This window comes from Scomber japonicus, chromosome 9 (assembly GCF_027409825.1).
Source record: "Scomber japonicus isolate fScoJap1 chromosome 9, fScoJap1.pri, whole genome shotgun sequence".
In the NCBI taxonomy this organism is placed as follows: Eukaryota; Metazoa; Chordata; class Actinopteri; order Scombriformes; family Scombridae; genus Scomber; species Scomber japonicus.
In genome coordinates, this window is record NC_070586.1 from 27,212,025 (window position 1) to 27,230,944 (window position 18,920).

The window sequence follows — 18,920 nt, forward strand, 5'->3', positions numbered from 1 at the left end:
TATTGGTCTTTTTGCTGACTGTCTAGTGTCATCAATACACAATGTTGATATTAAAGAACTACACAAACATTTGCCAAAATACTTGATGAAATTCATTTTGTTATGTGATCAAGAGAGACTCACGTTAAAGCCGCTGTGAGGGAGTAACTACATGTATGAGAGACGTCAGAAAACAGGTCAGTTGGAAATCCATAAAATATGTTGTTTTTTTTCTATGGAAGACCTCTGACTAAACATGTCAACAGGACACTGAAATAGCAGCACTTCTATACTGTGGTGTAAAATCCTGCTGACAGTGAAAGTAAATACCGTTAAAAGAAAATAAATACCTGAACTAAAAATGCCATTAAATAGAAAATAACACACACATAATCAGTAGGACTGATGCCCAATACTTGATTTTAAAAATCCCAATTTCGTTTTAGTTCTCATTACATAGGTTTTACATACTCTGTGGATCATGATAACACTAATGCTCTTAAAATTTAGGAAAGGGTTAATTGATACTGGACTAAGACTGGTTGAATTCACCTGCTTATCTAATTAAATGTCTGCAAAGTGGCCTGACTGGAGGGATTTAATAAATTATTTGGACCCAGTGAGGACATGCTTGTGTTGTCTTAGCTGGAGTTAGTCTGATACTTTTTAAAAAATCACAATGTAACCATGTTTTGCATATGCTTGCACGCTTCCAAGTAAAGGACACACACTCGAGTCTTTTCATCCTCATTTTGTTCCGTTCAAAAAACAATCTCCACGGCTGCATGCAGGAAAATTTGGAGCTTTCAGGTCAGGGGACTTTAGGATCGATGAGTGAGAAGAATCTGTAAATGACAGCTGCTGATGAATCTGTGCTGGAGTCACCTGAGTTGCAGATGATGTAAGGACGGTGCGTTCCCAATGGGGACTGAGTTGAGCCGAGCCCTGTGGCTGACTGACGGGTGGGTTGTGGTAGGTAACCATCATGCTGGTACTGATACTGTTGCAGAGCTCTGAGGATGGTGCTGTTAGACCTGCACAAACACACACAAAGACATAAGACTATTCAAATTACTCTTGTCTCACTGAGCTGATCACATTGCAGATATGGTGGGTGGGGACACGATACCTTGCTTATAAAGATAATTATATTATTTTGAAATTATTAATATCAAGTCATAGGCTACTGGAAACCATTCAAAACACACAAGAAACGCCCTTTAGAAATGTGGCAAACCGATCCCATGCGATCCTGAATTCATGTCTGCAACTCCTTTAAGATGTGAATGTGCTCCATACAATGCATTGTATATATCATACAAGATCCCTTGCAGCTGAAATATAGCCTCAGAAATAACAAGTAACCAATGTATTGAAATTAATTTGTTCTGTGTCTCAAAATGTCAAACACAAAGGCAAAAGCAGGTCGGCTGTAACACCTTTTAAGCCCCTTCAATGTGCGGCTCTCATCATTTTGTAGCCCTCTAAAGAAGGACTATCATGAAAAGGCAGTTCATCCTTAAAAAAAATAAATTAAAGCGGCAGCAAAACAAAATCATGGCCGTAAAAATGCCAATATCCTGTCCGGCAGAATGTATTTGTCTCTGGCCGACCATCCACATGGTAATTAATGAATAAAGTGGGAGAGCGATGCACTAAGTGTTAAGCCACAGTGACAGTGGAGAGGATTCAATAGACATAGATCAGTGAAAGGTGCTGATCGCCTGTGGTCCAACTACACTGGACACAAAGGAGCGCTCGTGTCCCGCAGGCACTTCATCTTAGTTCATATCCCGACTCCACTGGGTCAGCTTGGGTTATGGCTCTCTGGGGACCGGAACAAGATTACTGTGATCGCTCTCACACACTGACCCCCTCCCTCTGGAATCACTACATACAGACACTTCCACATGCTGTGCAATACAGGCGCACACTCACTGGCATATACTCTCACCATTGAGACGGATCCAAGTCAATGGTCATTTGTCTTCAGTGGGACGAACAAGAAAACCGGCTGTGAGAAAAACACAAGAAAACACCTGAGTTACTCTGGATGGACAATATGTCTGCCTCTACAACATCCGTGGTAATAAACTGTTACCTTATGATCTCCCATACAGACATTTGGACCCACTGTGTTGTAAACAATGCTCTTCTCATCATCATCGCTCTGAAAAGAAAAGTAAACTTCTACATCATTTGGACAAGATGTTGCAGCAATCACAGTGTGACACTAAACATTAAAGCTGAAATATTATGTAATTTATGCTTTGAAAAAAATCAACATGGCTAATAGTAGATAATAGGCTTTACTAGCTAGTAAATACTTTGATACTAACTAACATTATTGAGTGTTTGGCCAGTCGAAAGGACACATTAACTCGATCTTCTACTAAACTGCAGTGTTTGAACTAGAGCTGTGATGATTAGTCAATGGATAGAAAATAACTTGCCAACTATTTTTTATAATCAATTAATTGTTTTGAACCAATTTTTAAGAGAAAAATGTCCAGATTCTCTGATTCTAGCTTAATAATTATGAATATTTTCTGGTTTATTTAGTCCCTATGATAGGAAAATAAATATCTTGTTGTGGTTGTGGACTGTTGGTTGGGACAAAAGATATTTGCTGCACTAAACTAACAGTCTGTATATAAATCTTCTGCTAGAAAAAAGTGTTTAGTACTTTGTGTTTAAGATCACATTGTGTTGGACATTCGGTCATCTTTTTGTAGTTCAAACATAATCTCATGTAGCTATTACCACCATATATACAGAAAACATGCATACAGAAAAGATAATGCAAGTAAATACTGATTTACATTATGGATGTATTCTTGGGCGGTGTGTGACATAAGAATACGATCACACCAGGCAGGACAGCGAGTGTTCATGTACTGGGTTGGTTTAGTGTACTCTTCACTGTAGGGGTAGCTGAGAGACAAACATAAAAAAAGTGAAAATAAAGGATAAGACCAAAGTTTGGGGTCATGATTGCAATATGTAGCTCATTCACAAATCTTACCTGGGTGGAAACTTGATTTCCTCTTCCCTAATAACATCATGAAAGGCTGTGACTTCCTTATCATATTTCAAAAGCTGTGGAATAGAAGCAATTCTTGATTAGCTCTGCGGGCAATCTTAGCACATTTGAAAATAAATCATGATGTGAGAGTCTATAACTTCAGCCAGGGTGAACACACAGCTCGCTGTCGCAGTTATCGCAGTTTTGTTTACCTCCAGGCTTTTGTGTTTACTGTACTGTCATTTGTAGGACTTTATTTCCGCTGATAGGATCTAATCTAAAATCTGTGAAGACATGTCAGATTGTTGCTAAGCAGCCTGATGTGTTGTGGGTTTAAGTCACAGCAAAGTGCGTCTGAGAGACTGTGCTGATGTGAACAGTGTGGGTAAGAGTTGAGATTGTGCTCTCACTGCTTTTCCGTTGTCCTCCCTGAAAACCGCCTGGTGCACATAGACAAAGATCTTCTCCTCAATTTGCAGAAGCACCTGTGGGTGAGATGAATGGCAGGTACAGTGAAAACAGCACCATGAACAAAGCATCGGTTTTTGTCTTAATGGACAGTTGTTATCACCTGGTGGTCATTGTCTTTTTCCTCGCAGATGATTTTCTCCACTTCGTTACTGCTGTCCTTCTTCACTGTCTGCACATCTGCCGAGTTGGACAGATGCTGCTCACACAAACACAAAGATAGAGAAGGATCAAACACATGCAGTGGGGGACGGATACACATCCTTCTTAGACAAACTTCAGCGGCAACAACAGTGAAACCCTACCTGGACCAAACTTAGTGTGTCCAAACGGAAGTTGAAATCTCCAAACAGGAAGAAAGGCAGAGGAGTGTAGCGACTGTCTGATATCCTGGAAGGAAACAACACAGATTCTTGTGTTCTTTTCTACTTTTAAAACTAAACTTAATGTAAATTGGTGGAATATCCTGTTTACATGATGAGTAAGGCTGTATGATAGCTGCTGATATTAGCCAGGACACTGTGAGACACATACTGCATTCACTGAGGTCATTGGATCAAGCAGAGAGTCTTAAATATTCCTTTTCAGTTATAACTTGGTGCATGGTGATCTTGTACTTTTGCAGCAGCTGCAAATCTGACCTGTTGATGACATATCTGAGAGCATTTTTGCGGTTGGCTGAGTAAATGGAAGGACTGGAGTTGCAGGCAATGAGGTTGGAGGCATCATGGAACAGGTGGACATTGACCAAGTCCAGTCCTCTGTGAAGAAAACACACAGAGTCACAAAATATGGTGACATGTGGCAGATGGAGAAAAAAATAGGAAACTATCTGATAACAAAGCTGACATCTGATAGGTAGGTGTGTGTGTGTGTGTGTGTGTGTGTGTTTGTATGTGTGTGTCACTTATGAGGAGCTTTCTTATCAGAGTGTGCTTCTGTTAATGCTCCACAAACAAGCACATTTGTCTTCTATGCCAAGCACTCACTCCTTTTCTCTGGCTGTCACTGGAAAACAATTAATGTGCATCCAACAAACGAGCTGTATTGACTCACAGCATGATCTTGTGGCACACAAATTCTGGGCTCCTTTTGTTATAACCCCCAGGTAGCAACACAGCAAAACAAATAGCGACTGCAGAGCAGAAAACACAGGCTGTTTGCTAACTTTGAGACATTGCAGCAGCTCTATGTGATTTATCCTGGTTCTTTTCAGGGCTACGCTCAGCTCACTTTCAGGTGATTCAAAATGTACACTGAATTAAAGGAAATTGTGCTGTATTAAAATACTTATGCTTATGTACTGTGTGAACTTGCTAAACTAATTAATTTCCAGGTATTTTTAAAAATGTCCGAAATGAACAATACAGAGGAGCAAAAAGTGACTTTGCTGATGAGAATATGTCAGATGGTGTGAGTTTGAGCCCCGGCAGCAGCAGTGAGTAATTGTTTCTGGACATGGAGAGAGCTTGAAAAACTCCAACTCTGCAAACTCTCAGGTATTACAAGTGGTCACCAAATGTCCAGATATTTACAGATTAAATCCTATATTTTTAGACCATTTTATTAAAATGAAGTTAGGTTTTGTGTTTCAACGTGTGTTCACTGAGTTTGGTCTTTTGCACACAGTGGAAAAATGCACTGCATATCATCCTTTTAACTCTGTTTTTTGTCACCAACAACCCCTAAGAAAAAGAACTGACTCTTTCACAGCTAAATGTTTTTTACAACTACAAGAACAAAACAATGAGCTAAAAGATGCTAAAAACATGGACTAAACCACAGAGTTTGGTGATGATTCTCTGTTGGAGCATCACTATGAGTGACCCCTTTCATACATATTACATAATGAGTAGACACGTGAACCATTGTTAACATAAATATATTGATTATAGCCACTTTAAATTTACAATTTCATAATTATCAGTTTAATTTATAAGATGATTTTATCCAAAGCAAAGCACATCTGAGAGTTAATACAACACAACAAGTCTAGCTACTGACTTAGGGCCCTGTTGTGGTGCTTTTACTAGACATTTGCAGAGTGTCATAGATGAAAAGACTGGCTTAATATATGATGGTAACATATTTTATTACAAGGGTGCCAGTTTTGTTCTACAAGTGTGTGTTAATAGGACAGCATTTTCAATAGGTGCATTTATAGTCCACCCCTGACTGGTTCATCAAGGTAAGGATACAGTACGTACTGGTTGTGTATGATCCAGCGAGTCCTCATAAAGCCCTTTCTGGACCACTTGAACTGCAACACAGATAAATTAGAGTGAGTCACTAAACAGCATTGAGACATGTCTTTGAAGGGCCAAACTGATAATTATTGATTCTTTCACATAATTTATCTCATCTCCCTGTCAGAGCAGGCAGACAGCCGCTACAACCCCAGTAGACTCATTTGTCCCAACATCTCCCTTTGGCCCACATGTAACCCTCCCAACACCTGCACACACACACGCATACAAATGCAGGCATACATAGATGCACACTCATGCATACATACTCACATCGGGCCAGAAATTCTTTGGGAATTTTTCTTTTTCCACAGTGGTGACCCCGTTCAGAGAGCCCACGTACTTGTTCTTCCCCGACACTGCTTTAAAATCCTTAACTGTGAGGGGCAGAGAGTAAACGAGGCAGGGAGAGAGAGAGGGAGAGGGAGAGAGAGAGAGAGAGAGAGAGAGAGAGAGAGAGAGAGAGAGAGAGGGAGGGGGACGTGTGAAATGTAAAAGAGTGAGAAAACATGCAAACAGCAATCAATAAACTGGTGTTAACCTCATCAGAGCGGCATACGTGATGAGAGGATCTATAAGCGAGCCATTAGACGATGTTTGGTGAACAACAATCGGTTTGGGCCACACAGCGAGTGGCAGCTCCGGGATGTTTATGGTTCTTCCATAAGCTTTTCCGAGGAGCTTTTTCACTCCTAACGTGACTGGACTATGCAGTAGGAAAATAACAACTCCACTTTAAATTCAGGTTCTTTGCAAATGCGTGGCTAGGAGGGGTGGCCATCAAACTATCATTATGAGTACAGAAATGTCCTGCAATTCCTGGTATTAAAGAAATTACAAGATTTTTGCCAATCATATACAACATTGCTCTTACTCCATTGATGGTATGAGCTGTGACCAAAACAGTACAGAATGCAAGGGGAGTGGTTTACTTTCAGTTTAAAAAATGCAATATAAATCCATCACACACTGACAAATAATAAAATGATTTTAAAAAATCAATGCAAATGTCACACAGTAAGAAGAAAGTTTTCACCATTGAAATCATACTGGCAGATGTTTTTCAGTGTCTTGTGGATGAAGTATATGCTCCCCAAAGCCTGTAGAGAAAGAGAAAAAAAATCAGACATTTTTAAAATTTTTGATACAACATACATAAAAAAGGGAATTTGCAATTGCGTTAAAGAATTCATACTGAAATCACACTTTTAATGTTGTTGCAGACACCTGCTGCAAAGAACACATGAAAATCACCTAAAAAAATAATTTTGGAACGTTTGGTTCAACAAATATCATTTAAAATTTGATTTAAAAGACATCATAACTTATTTTAAATGTTTCAATTTTAACACTGAACTTTATAAAAGTATAACTGGAACTTTGCAATGAAACAGTGAAGGTCAGTGTTTTGTATCATAAAACAGCAGTCACAAAAAAAAAACCCAACACAACTGACTGCAGTGACAAGAACAGCAGAAATCACCTCAACTCAACCACTAAGATGATGAATTGAATTGTTCTTTTCCCCATCATGTGAGCTGAATTGTGAGGTTTGTATTGAACGATACAGTAAGACACAGTATATTGTTGCTCTCCTGGAAACGCATGAAACTTTAAAGAATGGAGATCCACATAGTGTAGATACGAGTGCACAACACCTCCACGTACTGCCCCTCATGCACACACTTCAGCACCCAATCATCCCTGACATGGGCTGACAATTTTTAATGTACTAACTGCCTGCTCCACTGATCTGATTAATCATGCCCTGAGAGATCAATAAAGACAGAAAATTAAAACAATTTAAAAGGTATTAAGCAGTAGGCCTGCTGTCTGTCTGCCAAAGCTGCCGCTGTGACTGGGGGCTGAAGAAAAATCAGCCAGTGCTCAGCCAGCGCTTAGAGGGCTCAGGGCGTGACACCCCCCCCACACACCCCCCATCTCCATGCAGCCGGAGCATGAGAGATCTCTCCCTGAAGAGATCATTTATCTTCAGTGCCAAAGTCATCCTCATTTAATAAAATGGAAGTGTCTCCATCGTTGGCTCCACCAAACGACAATTAGTGACTAACTTGCCCAAACTACTGTGAGAGCACGGACTGGCAATCATTGGAAGTCTGAAAATCTTGTTAAAAAAACTAAAAGCTGAAGTTGAAGTAGAAATCTTTCTATAAAAGGAGAAACTTTAAAAACAGTTCACAATTAGAGCAAAAAAAAAAATAAATCTTTCTTGCACTAGATTAAAGGACGTTGCTATAATAATTACCCTAGGAACTCTGGTCTGCATTTGGCCTGGATTATGTTGAAACAGTACTTGAAAGTACACATACACACACACAAACACAGATACACATTCTCCTCCACATTCCCCTCCACATACTCTGCCAAACACCTATCTTCATCAATCAGGTTTGTGCACAGTTTAATAAAAAAATATTGACTTACAAGTGATTTTTTATCAAAACACCATTTGTACTGAAAATGCATGCAAGTCTGCCCCCTCTACTTCTGCAGCCCCTGTGAAAGGAGAACCCCCCAAACTCTCTCTTGGCCATATAACTGATGATCCACAGCCAAGGGGAAACAAATTGAAAATCAATGCAGGTGGCACAGATGAAATGAGAATGAGGCATGGTGTGGAGAAGGGAGAGGGGGGGCCTGTAAGCCTCTCAGGGCAAAGAGTGGAGGGTGCGAACACTCAAGCGCAGGGGAAACTTAGTCCCAGCTGTCCTCCAACCCCCCCTTCACAGTTTATTTATCGTGCACAAATGGGCTGGGATCAATAGTTTTAATCTAGAGTTAAATGTATTGACTTTGCCCTGTCTACCCTACACCTGGCCATTGACTTTCTCCTTTTTACTTCACACACCTCAGTCTACAGATGCGGCCATTGACCCCTACTGTCAGGCGGCCAGTGTGAGCGTATCACCTGGGAGGAGTAAGGGTTAATAGTTTAAGAAATATCCAGCCACTTCCATCAACTGGAGGCGGCAGAATTTCAGAAATAATCATGCTGACAAACCCATTGTTTGAACAATATGGGCAAGAACTGAATTCAAACTGTGAGAAGTGAATGTGGAAGTAAAAAGAGAGCTGCATTGTCGAGACAGTTTCAGAACAACTGAATTCAATTTCTTAATATTACATACAGCTTCAAGTTTATTGGAATTTAGTTCCAAACTAATACATTTAATTTCAAATTATGCTATTGAGATTCAGTTTTTCAAAGCAATTACTCATGTTAAACAATACAAATTCAAACTATGTGACCCAAATTCAGTTTTGAATGCGCTATTCAAGTTGAGCAATTCAAAGTAAATGATGCAGTTTCTAGTGACAAAGAGTATTTCTGCCAATAGAGCAATGCTCTGCAGCCAACTCAAGAAAGAAACTGAAGACTTGCTTGTGCTGTGCGAGGTCAGAAAAAAACAAGTTGGAAGCCAGAGATGGCTTTCACAATTGGTGTGGAGATTGAGGCTGCGCCCATGAGACGGGCAACCACCCAGCAGCTCTGCCATGGTACTCTAACTGCTTGAAGCTCACATTTCAGCTACAGAATCAGACTCCAGGTTAAACGATAGATGGTAAAAAGAGATGAAGATAGCAGCATGAGTGACTGAACTAACCTGTTTTCGAGAACATCTCCTCTGTCTGTGCTTACACTATGTAGCTTCTACAACTCTGTTTCACACTGCTCCTTTGAGATGTGTCACTTACATAAAGCTGTAGTTTTGCACGTGTCCTACATGGTGCAGTGAGCCTTGATATATAAAACTCTAGACACAAACACAAATAAATAACGAATCAGATCGCAGAAGGGAAGACTAATCTGCATACTTATTATGTTCTAATGAGGTACTGTAAGATTTATTCTAGTTAGTCGAATATTTCCAGTTCTCTGTTTTATCAGAAATAAAAAAAACTTTCAATTACACATACAAAAGAGTTTTATCAAAACATCCCATGGTAACCAATATTCATTGGGCCTCATTCACAAACAGTGTTTACACACATCTGTGCTTAAACTGCATGTATGAATGTTTTAAGCACAAGTCCAGGATTCATCAGTATGTTCTTACCTGAATTTGTTCTTACTCTATGAGCAAATTTAGAACTGCCTCAGACCATCAGAATGCACAAATCCTCAGCATCATAGTCTTAAAAAATTATTTAGTCAATATTTATTTAATGTAGCAAGCATATTAAAATCACAATTATTTTAACATTTAAAATGGTTCAAATTGCTAATGATACAGAATTGATTTATTAATTATTTAATTAATAGCTAAGATGTTCTAATTCATAAATCATCATTATTGCAATGAAATTATTACAAATGAAAAAGATCCCGTCCCTTCTTTTTGATGACAATAACTTATACAGCAGGATTTCCATATTGGAATGTGCCGTCGATCAATTTTTCTCTCAGATTTGACCGTGATACATTCAGTTGGTTCACCAGCAGCCTGTTCATTGTTCTCACAGCCTGACAGGTCAGTAGAAGCACAGGGAGCGGCGCTCTGCTTTCAGTGCATCACAGCCTGTTATGCACAGAGAGAAAACACGATGCCCACCTGGCGCAAAGTACAGATTTATTTAAATCAATTCCATAGATCTACAGATTTACAAACTTTTCATTTTGTTACAGATGTACTGCATGGTAGTAGTGCAATACAGGATTATACAGGATTCACAATCGGGCTCCAAACTGTTGTGCCAACGACATGTTTAATAGTCAAATCTGCCTTTTTTGGCTTCTCACTAGGAGTAAAGGTTTTCTACAGTTTAACCATCATAGCCTTCTTTGTAATGAGTGACAGCTCTCTCCACTGCTGCACCACTCCAATGACTCTGATTCCCTAACATACACACAGTGTTAAGAACTAAAATGGCCAGTCCACATGTGTCATGAATGCAATGGTCATTTTGCATGTGCACTATTTTGTGCACAGAGTAAGAACAAATTTATACACATATATTAGTGAATAAGGCCCAATACACTTATCCTTAAAAAATGTCTTGATAAAATTTTTAACTGAAAATAAAATAATAATAATAATAATAATAATAATCTCACACTGAAATTTGATGACATCTCTCATGTTCTTGGCATTTTATATCTTCTAGGGGTAATAATTTACCCTTCTTTTATTTAATCTAATTACAAATGCAACATTTTTTAACAATCATCAAACAAGATGTCAAATAGAATAAAGACGCACAAGCAAAGCCAAGAAAGCAACACCATATATGCTGTATATGCATAACAGGACCTCATTTTCTCATAAGGGACCGCCTAACATTCTCTGATATGACCTGAAAATACAAGCTAATGGTAAAGGCTTCAGAGTGACCCCTTTCTTTGTCACATCACAAGCTACGACAAAACAAGTGACATCACTTCTTATGCTCCATTGGGGTCTACAAACTCTGGCTTTCAATAAAGTCATCATCAGCAACAGCACAAGCTGCTGCTTTTCACTCAGCAGCAGAGTGCAAGAGGCACTTCCAAACATCTCTTTTCACTAACATGGAGGAGGACCCCATCTAGTGGACAGACCAGGGAACTACTCTGACTTCATGTTTCTTACCGTGAAGCTGTCTTCTGCTTGGAACTGGTTGTCCACATAGATGCAGACCCGATCAAAGTCTTTCATTTCCTCACTGGACTCAATGCTCCTGAGAACAACAGAGCACAAAAAGCGAAACAGCTTATTTTTTTGGATATGGATTTATAAAAAATTGGCATTGATAATGTATATGATTAATCAATAATTTTTACATATTTCTATGCATAACGGCCAAAAATATTTAGTGATTTTCTTAATCTTAAATAATGAAAAATGAATATAGTTGGGTGTTGGACTGTTAGTTGGACGAAAAAAGCTATTTAAATGTGCACTTAGGGTTCTGGGAAATTTTGATGGGCATTTTCACAGTTTAAATCAAACAATAAAATGATGAATCAATTGGCAGATGAACCAGTTAAATCAAAGTCTGTGGTAAAACAAGCACATTATGAAGTAAGAATAAGTCCTCATGATTTACTCATTATTCCTACCCGAAGAATTTTTCTGCGTGGCCCATGTTGACCATGTAGTCCTTCCCTCCCACCTCCTGTAGGTGCAGGGCGATGAACTGCGGCTTGTAGCTGCGGATAGTCTGTTACCAAGCAAAACAAACTGGTCTCAGTCTACCAACAGGTCTTACATTACAGAGTAATCAGGAGTGAAAAGGACTGGCTCTGTATGTTACAGGATGAAGTGAACTGTCCACTAGAGGTCATGTGGAGTTTTTCTGTTATTGAATTTCTGTGCTGGACCTAGTTCAGTTTTGTTATCAGCACAGTATCCGTTTTCCAGGGAAGTGCAGTTGTGTATGTTGGGTTGTGACGTGCAATGATGCCAGCAGCCTATTAAAGTGAGCCAGAATCAACAACATAACATAGTTTTATGTGCCTGAACGGCATCAGGCTGTCCACCAAATATGTGACATTGCCAGAGTGGGAATACCAAATGTGTTTGTTCATTCAAATAATGAAATAATATCCTTTACTAATTTTTTAAACCACCAATTATTAGTCTAAGATGCAGGAGTCCCAAACTTACCTTATACAGTTCTTGTAACCATTCATTCTGAATTTCACCCACCTATAAAATGACAAAATGATAAAAAAAATAATCAAAGACATGCATGTCTGTAAGCAATGGTCTCAAATCAAATATTAAACCACCTGGCAGAAGTGCAACAAGCTGCAAACATAACACCAACATATTATCACCTCATTAAGCTGTCATGGTTGCCTATTTACCCATCCAGCAGATGGTGAGTAACATTAACGTTCAGTTGGAGTCAAATTTCTGGCAAATGATATAATAACTAGCTCTTAAATTCCATATGCTCCATATAGAGCTAGCTTGGAAGTGACTAATAGAGTCTAAAAATAAAAAAATAAAAGATAAAAGGGTAAAAAAAGGGGTTGGACTAGAAAAGCTCATTGCTTCATCCTACACCCATTCGAACATTAGATATTTATTGTTTGTTGTATGCCTGAAAGAGGAAAGTAAGAAATAAAAAAAGAAGGAAAAAAAGGAGGAAGAAAGAAAGGAAAGAAAATAGGGAAAAAAAAGAAAATGGAAGGAAAATATGTGTGTGTATGTGTATATATGTATAAATATATATGTATGTGTATATGTATGTTGTTTTTTAAAATTTCTATATATTTTTTTTGCTATAATTTCTATTTTGCCGTAAACCACTGCCTATTTGTTTTGTTTCGCTATTCTAACATGTTTGAAATAAACTTAACTAACTATATATTCACCTGCTAGTGGGTTATGTGAACACAACATTTATTAGTTGATTTAAACAACTGATTTAAGTTGGGGGAGGTCCGTTGTATAAGCCTGTGGCTTCTTTCCTCTGCTGTCACATCCTTTTTGATTTCTATTATCTGGATTTTATGCTGTTTTAGGGGTGTAATAAATGTGCGAATGGGCGAATAAAATGTAGACAAATGAAATAAAAATGTATTCAGTGAAACAGCTGCCTGTAGCAGCTGTAGTTGATGCCAATAAGAGTCAATCATAACAGTAACGTGGTGGGCCACAAAAACCAAAACAATGAGCTGAAATATACTTAAAATCTTGGTAAAGCTGAGGGGAATTGCAGTCAGATGATAATTATCTGTGGGTTTCTCACTGAAGGCCTCCCCTTTGACATACACATAGTTAGCTGATACAATAGTAATACATAAGTCTCACTCCAACTGCATGGCACGTGCAAGTTATAAATGCACTTCCTTACAAATAGAATAAACAAAATACTTTTACTTATTAATAAAAAAAACATTATAGCCTCCTTTATTAAAATGACACTGCCATCTAAACAGACAAACAGCTCTAATGGGATTCAGGAAGGCATCAGTCACTGAGGGGAAATACTCTGAAATAGTATTAACTGTGGCCTGGTCAAAACAAACAATCAGGATTGTATGGAAATGTTTTCCTGTATGTTCCTTTGGTTAGATGTTCCAGGATGTAGTCTTAGTCAAGAGTAGCTGCACCTGTCATAATCTGGCCACTGTCCACTCATTATGCCTGCAGGTGAGGTTTAATATTGCATGGCCACTTGACAGCTGACTGTACTGTAAAACATGTATGAGGGAAGCAGACAGATAATCCTTACACACAACTATCTGTCAAACAAACCTGAGGCTTAACTCAGCAGGTACTTCCCTATAAGGAACAACAACTTCTATTAAAATAGGTCTAGACGGGATTTGAATGAGATAAGAAACTAGTCTTGAATTCTGCACACTTAAAGTGAGACACTGATTCATCTCATTTTTTCAGTTTACAGTTTACAGTTACCTATTCCTGCCATCTGAAATAAAGTCTGAAAAATGACATAATCTACTCAATTGTGTAAAGAAAAAGTACTGGACAGATCCACACAGAGGATGTGAGAAACATTTCCCCTTGTATAGTATGTAAAATGTGTATTTTAAGCATTTTGCATCTCTGATTCTCATAATAGAGAACCCTCTCTGGCTTTAAAACTTGCCCTGCTGGCTTTTAAAGGCCATAAACAGCAGGACAACCCACAACTGCCCCTTGAACTAAGTTGTAGCTTTTGCGTCATTTCTTTCACACCCGTCCGAGAATTTCCCCCGCAGTGTAGTCACTTCAGCGAGGCCAGCTGCATTCATACTAGCTGAGAAATGGCTTTGCATAGTGTATTTGCATGGCTGTGTGACAGGGATGACTGCAGCTTAGCCATTGTGACCTGAAGGACACCTCATGCATAATTCTGGAAACTAACACATTTTGTATTTGCTGAGGAACTCCAGATTAAAATAGCACTGGCTCTGTCCACCGACCCTGATTCTTATTCTATTCTATTTTTTTTTATTCTATTAGTTTTTTTTTTTAGATGAAGTTACGACAATTCTGCTTACTTAGCACAAGACAGACAAATACAGTATATTAAAAATGAGAACAGGAATGAAAACTTGAAACACCTACTTATTTTAAGATTCACAATCCCGCAACCAAACCTTGTTGCCAAAAAAAAAAAAAAAAAAAAAAACACAAGACATGGTTTGTCTGATTTTGTGGATTCTAGAAAAAGATTCAGGTTTGTTGTTCCAAGTGTTCTAATAATTGTTAAGTGAAATGTGTCAGCACATGTGGCAATTATCTGCTCCAACAACTAAAACTCTAAAAAACTATCATTTGTCTAACACTAATTGTATAAATAAAAAGAAGATTAAGGCAACAGTGAGCTCAGTATCCACCCATTGCAACACGCTTCTAGTGTTATTATAATGCAATTAAATACAAGCATTCAAGATGATTAAAGAATTACACGTTTCTAACGTTCTTTATCATCAGCATCACTTTTAGTTATTTCCAGAATACTTGTATTGATATGTCTTAAATGTTACTGATGGCACAGAGAGACTGTAAGAGTCCACTGCCTCACTGGCTGAACTGCTCTCACAGTGCACTCGGCTGGTCAGTACTGTGAAGCAATAGGATTTATCCTGTGATGTGCTTAAGGCCTTGCTCTTATCCTGAAGGCTGGGTGAATGTTTAGGAGTGTTTGTTTATAGAAATGAGGGGGGGGGGGTGGGGGGTTAAGTAAGTAGAAAAGCTCAAGTCCCCCGGTGAAGATATTCATCTGTTTACATATCTCCCACAATGGGATCTAACATGTTTTCATTGGAGCCCGATCTGGCAACCGGAAACATGGTCCTGAGCCAAATTTCCATGAGTGTCAGAGAGAGAGAGAGAACCCTCCTCCCCCATGCAAAGTTTGTCAGCCCAGCTTGGGCCAAAACTAAAAAGCCACTGTAAGTCTTTGGAATTGTTAATTTACAGTCCAAATCTCTTTAATCTCTTAAAAAAAAGTGGTTTTACCTAACTTAGTTACTTAACTCTTAACATCTAAGACTAGCCTCAAAAAATAGCTTATATAACTTTATGAGAATATCATTATACAAACTGGAGCTGTAAAGATATAATGAGGATACAACATTCCCAAACATTACAACCAGTGATTTTATACTGGGCTGCCAGTTGTCAAACATACTTAAAGATAGTGATAATAGTGAGGCTCAAACCTGGGGAGGGCCCACGTGAATCTCTGTAGGACTGATTTATACTTTAAATATGAGGGGCGTCCTCAGTAATACAGTCTTTCGTGCATCCCTATAATGAAACAATGCAGCACAAATACTCAATGTGATGCCATGGATGTTAGGGGAAAGACAAACTGACTCCAATGAGGAGTCAAAAAGTCGAGCTGGTGGTGAGGTCTGGTGTTACACTAGAATCTGTGGCCTTTCAGATTTAGTCACTTTCATTTTTAAACCTGTTTTTTTTTCAACCAGGAAGAAATTAAAATATATCCTGACCAAGAGAGGTAGTAGCAACATAAAATAAAAGTGAGAGAATTCAACAAAACAGAATTATAAAAATGTTCATTGTCTGGCTGGGCATTTTTGATATTGTTATATGAGACTAGAAATCGTCTCAGATTTTGAATATTGTATTATGATATGGCAAAATGTTGTCTTTTCCTTGTTTTAGAGGCTGCATCACAGTAAGGTAATGCAATTTTCTAAACTCACCAGACTACTCTAGTCTATTTGTCTATGATGATTATTTATCACAAATCTTAATGTGTAAATATTTTGTGAAAACAACAATAAACATCCCTACAATATTATCGTAATGTTGGTATCAAGGTATTTGCTTAAAAAATGAAATTCGATTAAAATTATCGCGATATTTAATGTATTCATAATGTTCTAATATACACAATACAACTTTAATCTGACCTATATTGTATAGGCCTATTTTCAAAATATTTATCAAATCCTTTAAGCTTTTTTACAGTAGTATTTTAAACATGTTAATTATGCAGTTAACTCTCACAGTGTCATAGTGTCCACAGGTCTAGCTGTACACTCATTTGTCAATATTTTGCTAGAGACATTTGCTGACAGATAAACCTGAGTAACTCCACAGTCATTAAGTTACAATTAGAGTAACAAGGTGAATTCAAACATCTATTTCCCTAGGATGTACCAACGGAGCCCATTAAACTTGCCTCCCATACCCTCTCTCTATCATTTATCTATCAGCCCCTAGAAGCATTAAGCATAATCCCCTGACAGCGTTGCAGTCTGGTATAGTTTCCATGTTACTCTCAGCAGTGTGTACTTACATTGTCAAAGAGTGACCCGACATTTGCGGTGACAAGCAGTACATCAGCCTGTGTTTGCATGTTCACGGCTTCACAAATCAGTCTGAAGAAAGTCGTAGATGCTTGTCCAGGCCTTTATAAGTCGCTCTCCAGGAGCTTATCAAGGCTTATTATGTGAGCAAAAAAAAAAAAAAAAAAAAAAAAAAATTGTAACTACTAGTGCTCAAAATACACCAGCATCGTATCGGCATCGGTGATACTGTGTCGCTTGTGGTCCAACTTGTTTGCTGATGGCGGGCTGTCGTCTCAGGTCGTCATCGTGTGCCGCGGTGGCGCTCATATCCATTGCAGGAGGCGAGGAGCAGTGAATTGGTTTAATAGCCTACATGCGTGGATTTCCGCCTCCCCTCCGGTAATTGGACTAGGAGCTTCTTAGCGGACTTAACCCAGGCTGGACGGCGCATCTGCTGCCGTCTTGACAAACGCACGGAGGAGCAGGAGGAGGCAGTTGCAGTTATGAACCCATGTGCTCCGCCCATTAGTGTGAGCGCTCATTTTCAGTCTTCCTTATGTTATATTAAGTTTTATCACCGCTGAGAAAAAACAATTTGTAACCTCCTCAGAAGATATTGTGTCACATTTAAGCACTGGCAGTTTTTCCTGTACAGCAGATTTAGAAGTTTTATTGCCTAATATTTTCTTACCATGATAAAAAACAAACAAGATAAACAAAACAAAAAAATCCATACAGTAGGCTATTGATGAGAGCTGTAGGCCTAACTTTACTTTGAGATCATACAGCTTCTACAACGTTACAGCCCAACGACTTTAAAAAAAACCTGAAAGGACTCTGAACTCACCACTCAGCATACCACAGGCACATTATGTGTAGGCTACAGTCTCAACAGGAAGTGTGTAATTTTCCATTTGTGAAACTATTTGCTTTCAATGAAATATGCCTTTGTTGGGGAACGTTTGCTTTTGCCTTGATTGTTCTCCTCCCTAGCTGTTTTACAACTGTCAAGCCTAAAAGATTATAGCAGGAGTCTTATCTCCTGAGGTGTGTGCTCATCAGTTACTGCAACAAACCGAACAACCAGTTCATTGATCTTATGTGAGGCCCAGCATTACTAGAAGCTGGTATATCAGAGTGTCTGGTTTTGTTGTAGTTGTGTATGACAGTTTATTCGTTGACTTTAGTACAACCTCTTCCTGACAACGTGCAGTCATCACAACTCTAGAGTAACCACAGTATTTTCTAACACAACTGCAGTAGCTTTCTCTTTACTCATTGGAAACAATAGCTGTAAAAGTCTTATTTGGTGTAGATGGATGTGAGCCATAGCAGTCTGAGCTTTAGTCCAGGGTAGAGCAAAGATTGCTGGGGGCCTGGCTCTGGCTCTCCATAGTGCTGTTAGAGAGCTGTTCAACCATGGCATGGTTTACACAACAGACCTTTTTGGCTCTTCTCCTTGCTTCCTCTTACTCCTCCTCCAAGCACTGTGTGCTTTATTCACCAATGCCAACAGATCCATTTGAACCTATCGCAACAGAGATGCAAAAGAATGCTGCCATGTCCATCACCGGTCTGGAAACAAAGACGGTTAAAGGGGAAATCTTTCTGAAAGGCTACTGAAGCGCTTTACTGCAGCTATGGGTGGCCTTGGTTTTGGATGAGGCCTCTGCAAAGGGATTGGCAAAATATGCCTTCAAGGAAAACATTTTTTTTTTAATTTGGACTTGATCCTGAGTGCTCAGTCAGCAATAAGATAAATTTATGTAGTATATGATGTTAATAAAGCTCAAATCCTGATGCCAAACTGTGTTGTAGAAGCTTGGTGCCCACTGGACAATAAATCAAGCAGGAAATGTTAAGGGTCCCAGCTAACTTGCCAAGAAAAGCACTGCAAAGCAACAGCTAATTAAAGCAGTGCTGTTTGATTGAAGAAAAAACAAATACCAAAAATATAAACTAAAACATGCTTTGC

At 38.7% G+C, this 18,920-nt stretch overlaps 1 protein-coding gene across 1 annotated transcript; it reads right to left on the reverse strand.

Moving 5' to 3' along the window:
• Positions 1-1,859: 1,859 nt before the first annotated feature.
• On the reverse strand, positions 1,860-17,042 carry inpp5l (inositol polyphosphate-5-phosphatase L). Its single transcript, XM_053325435.1, has 15 exons — positions 16,954-17,042; positions 12,327-12,368; positions 11,780-11,880; positions 11,310-11,397; positions 6,755-6,818; positions 5,992-6,095; positions 5,680-5,732; positions 4,114-4,233; positions 3,778-3,862; positions 3,576-3,671; positions 3,415-3,489; positions 3,005-3,078; positions 2,802-2,913; positions 2,081-2,149; positions 1,860-1,993 (listed from the first exon to the last, which is right to left on the reverse strand). The coding sequence occupies exons 1-15, from the start codon at positions 17,011-17,013 to the stop codon at positions 1,952-1,954; spliced, it is 1,185 nt and encodes a 394-aa protein (XP_053181410.1). The 5' UTR covers positions 17,014-17,042; the 3' UTR covers positions 1,860-1,951.
• Between the last annotated feature and the right edge of the window lie 1,878 nt (positions 17,043-18,920).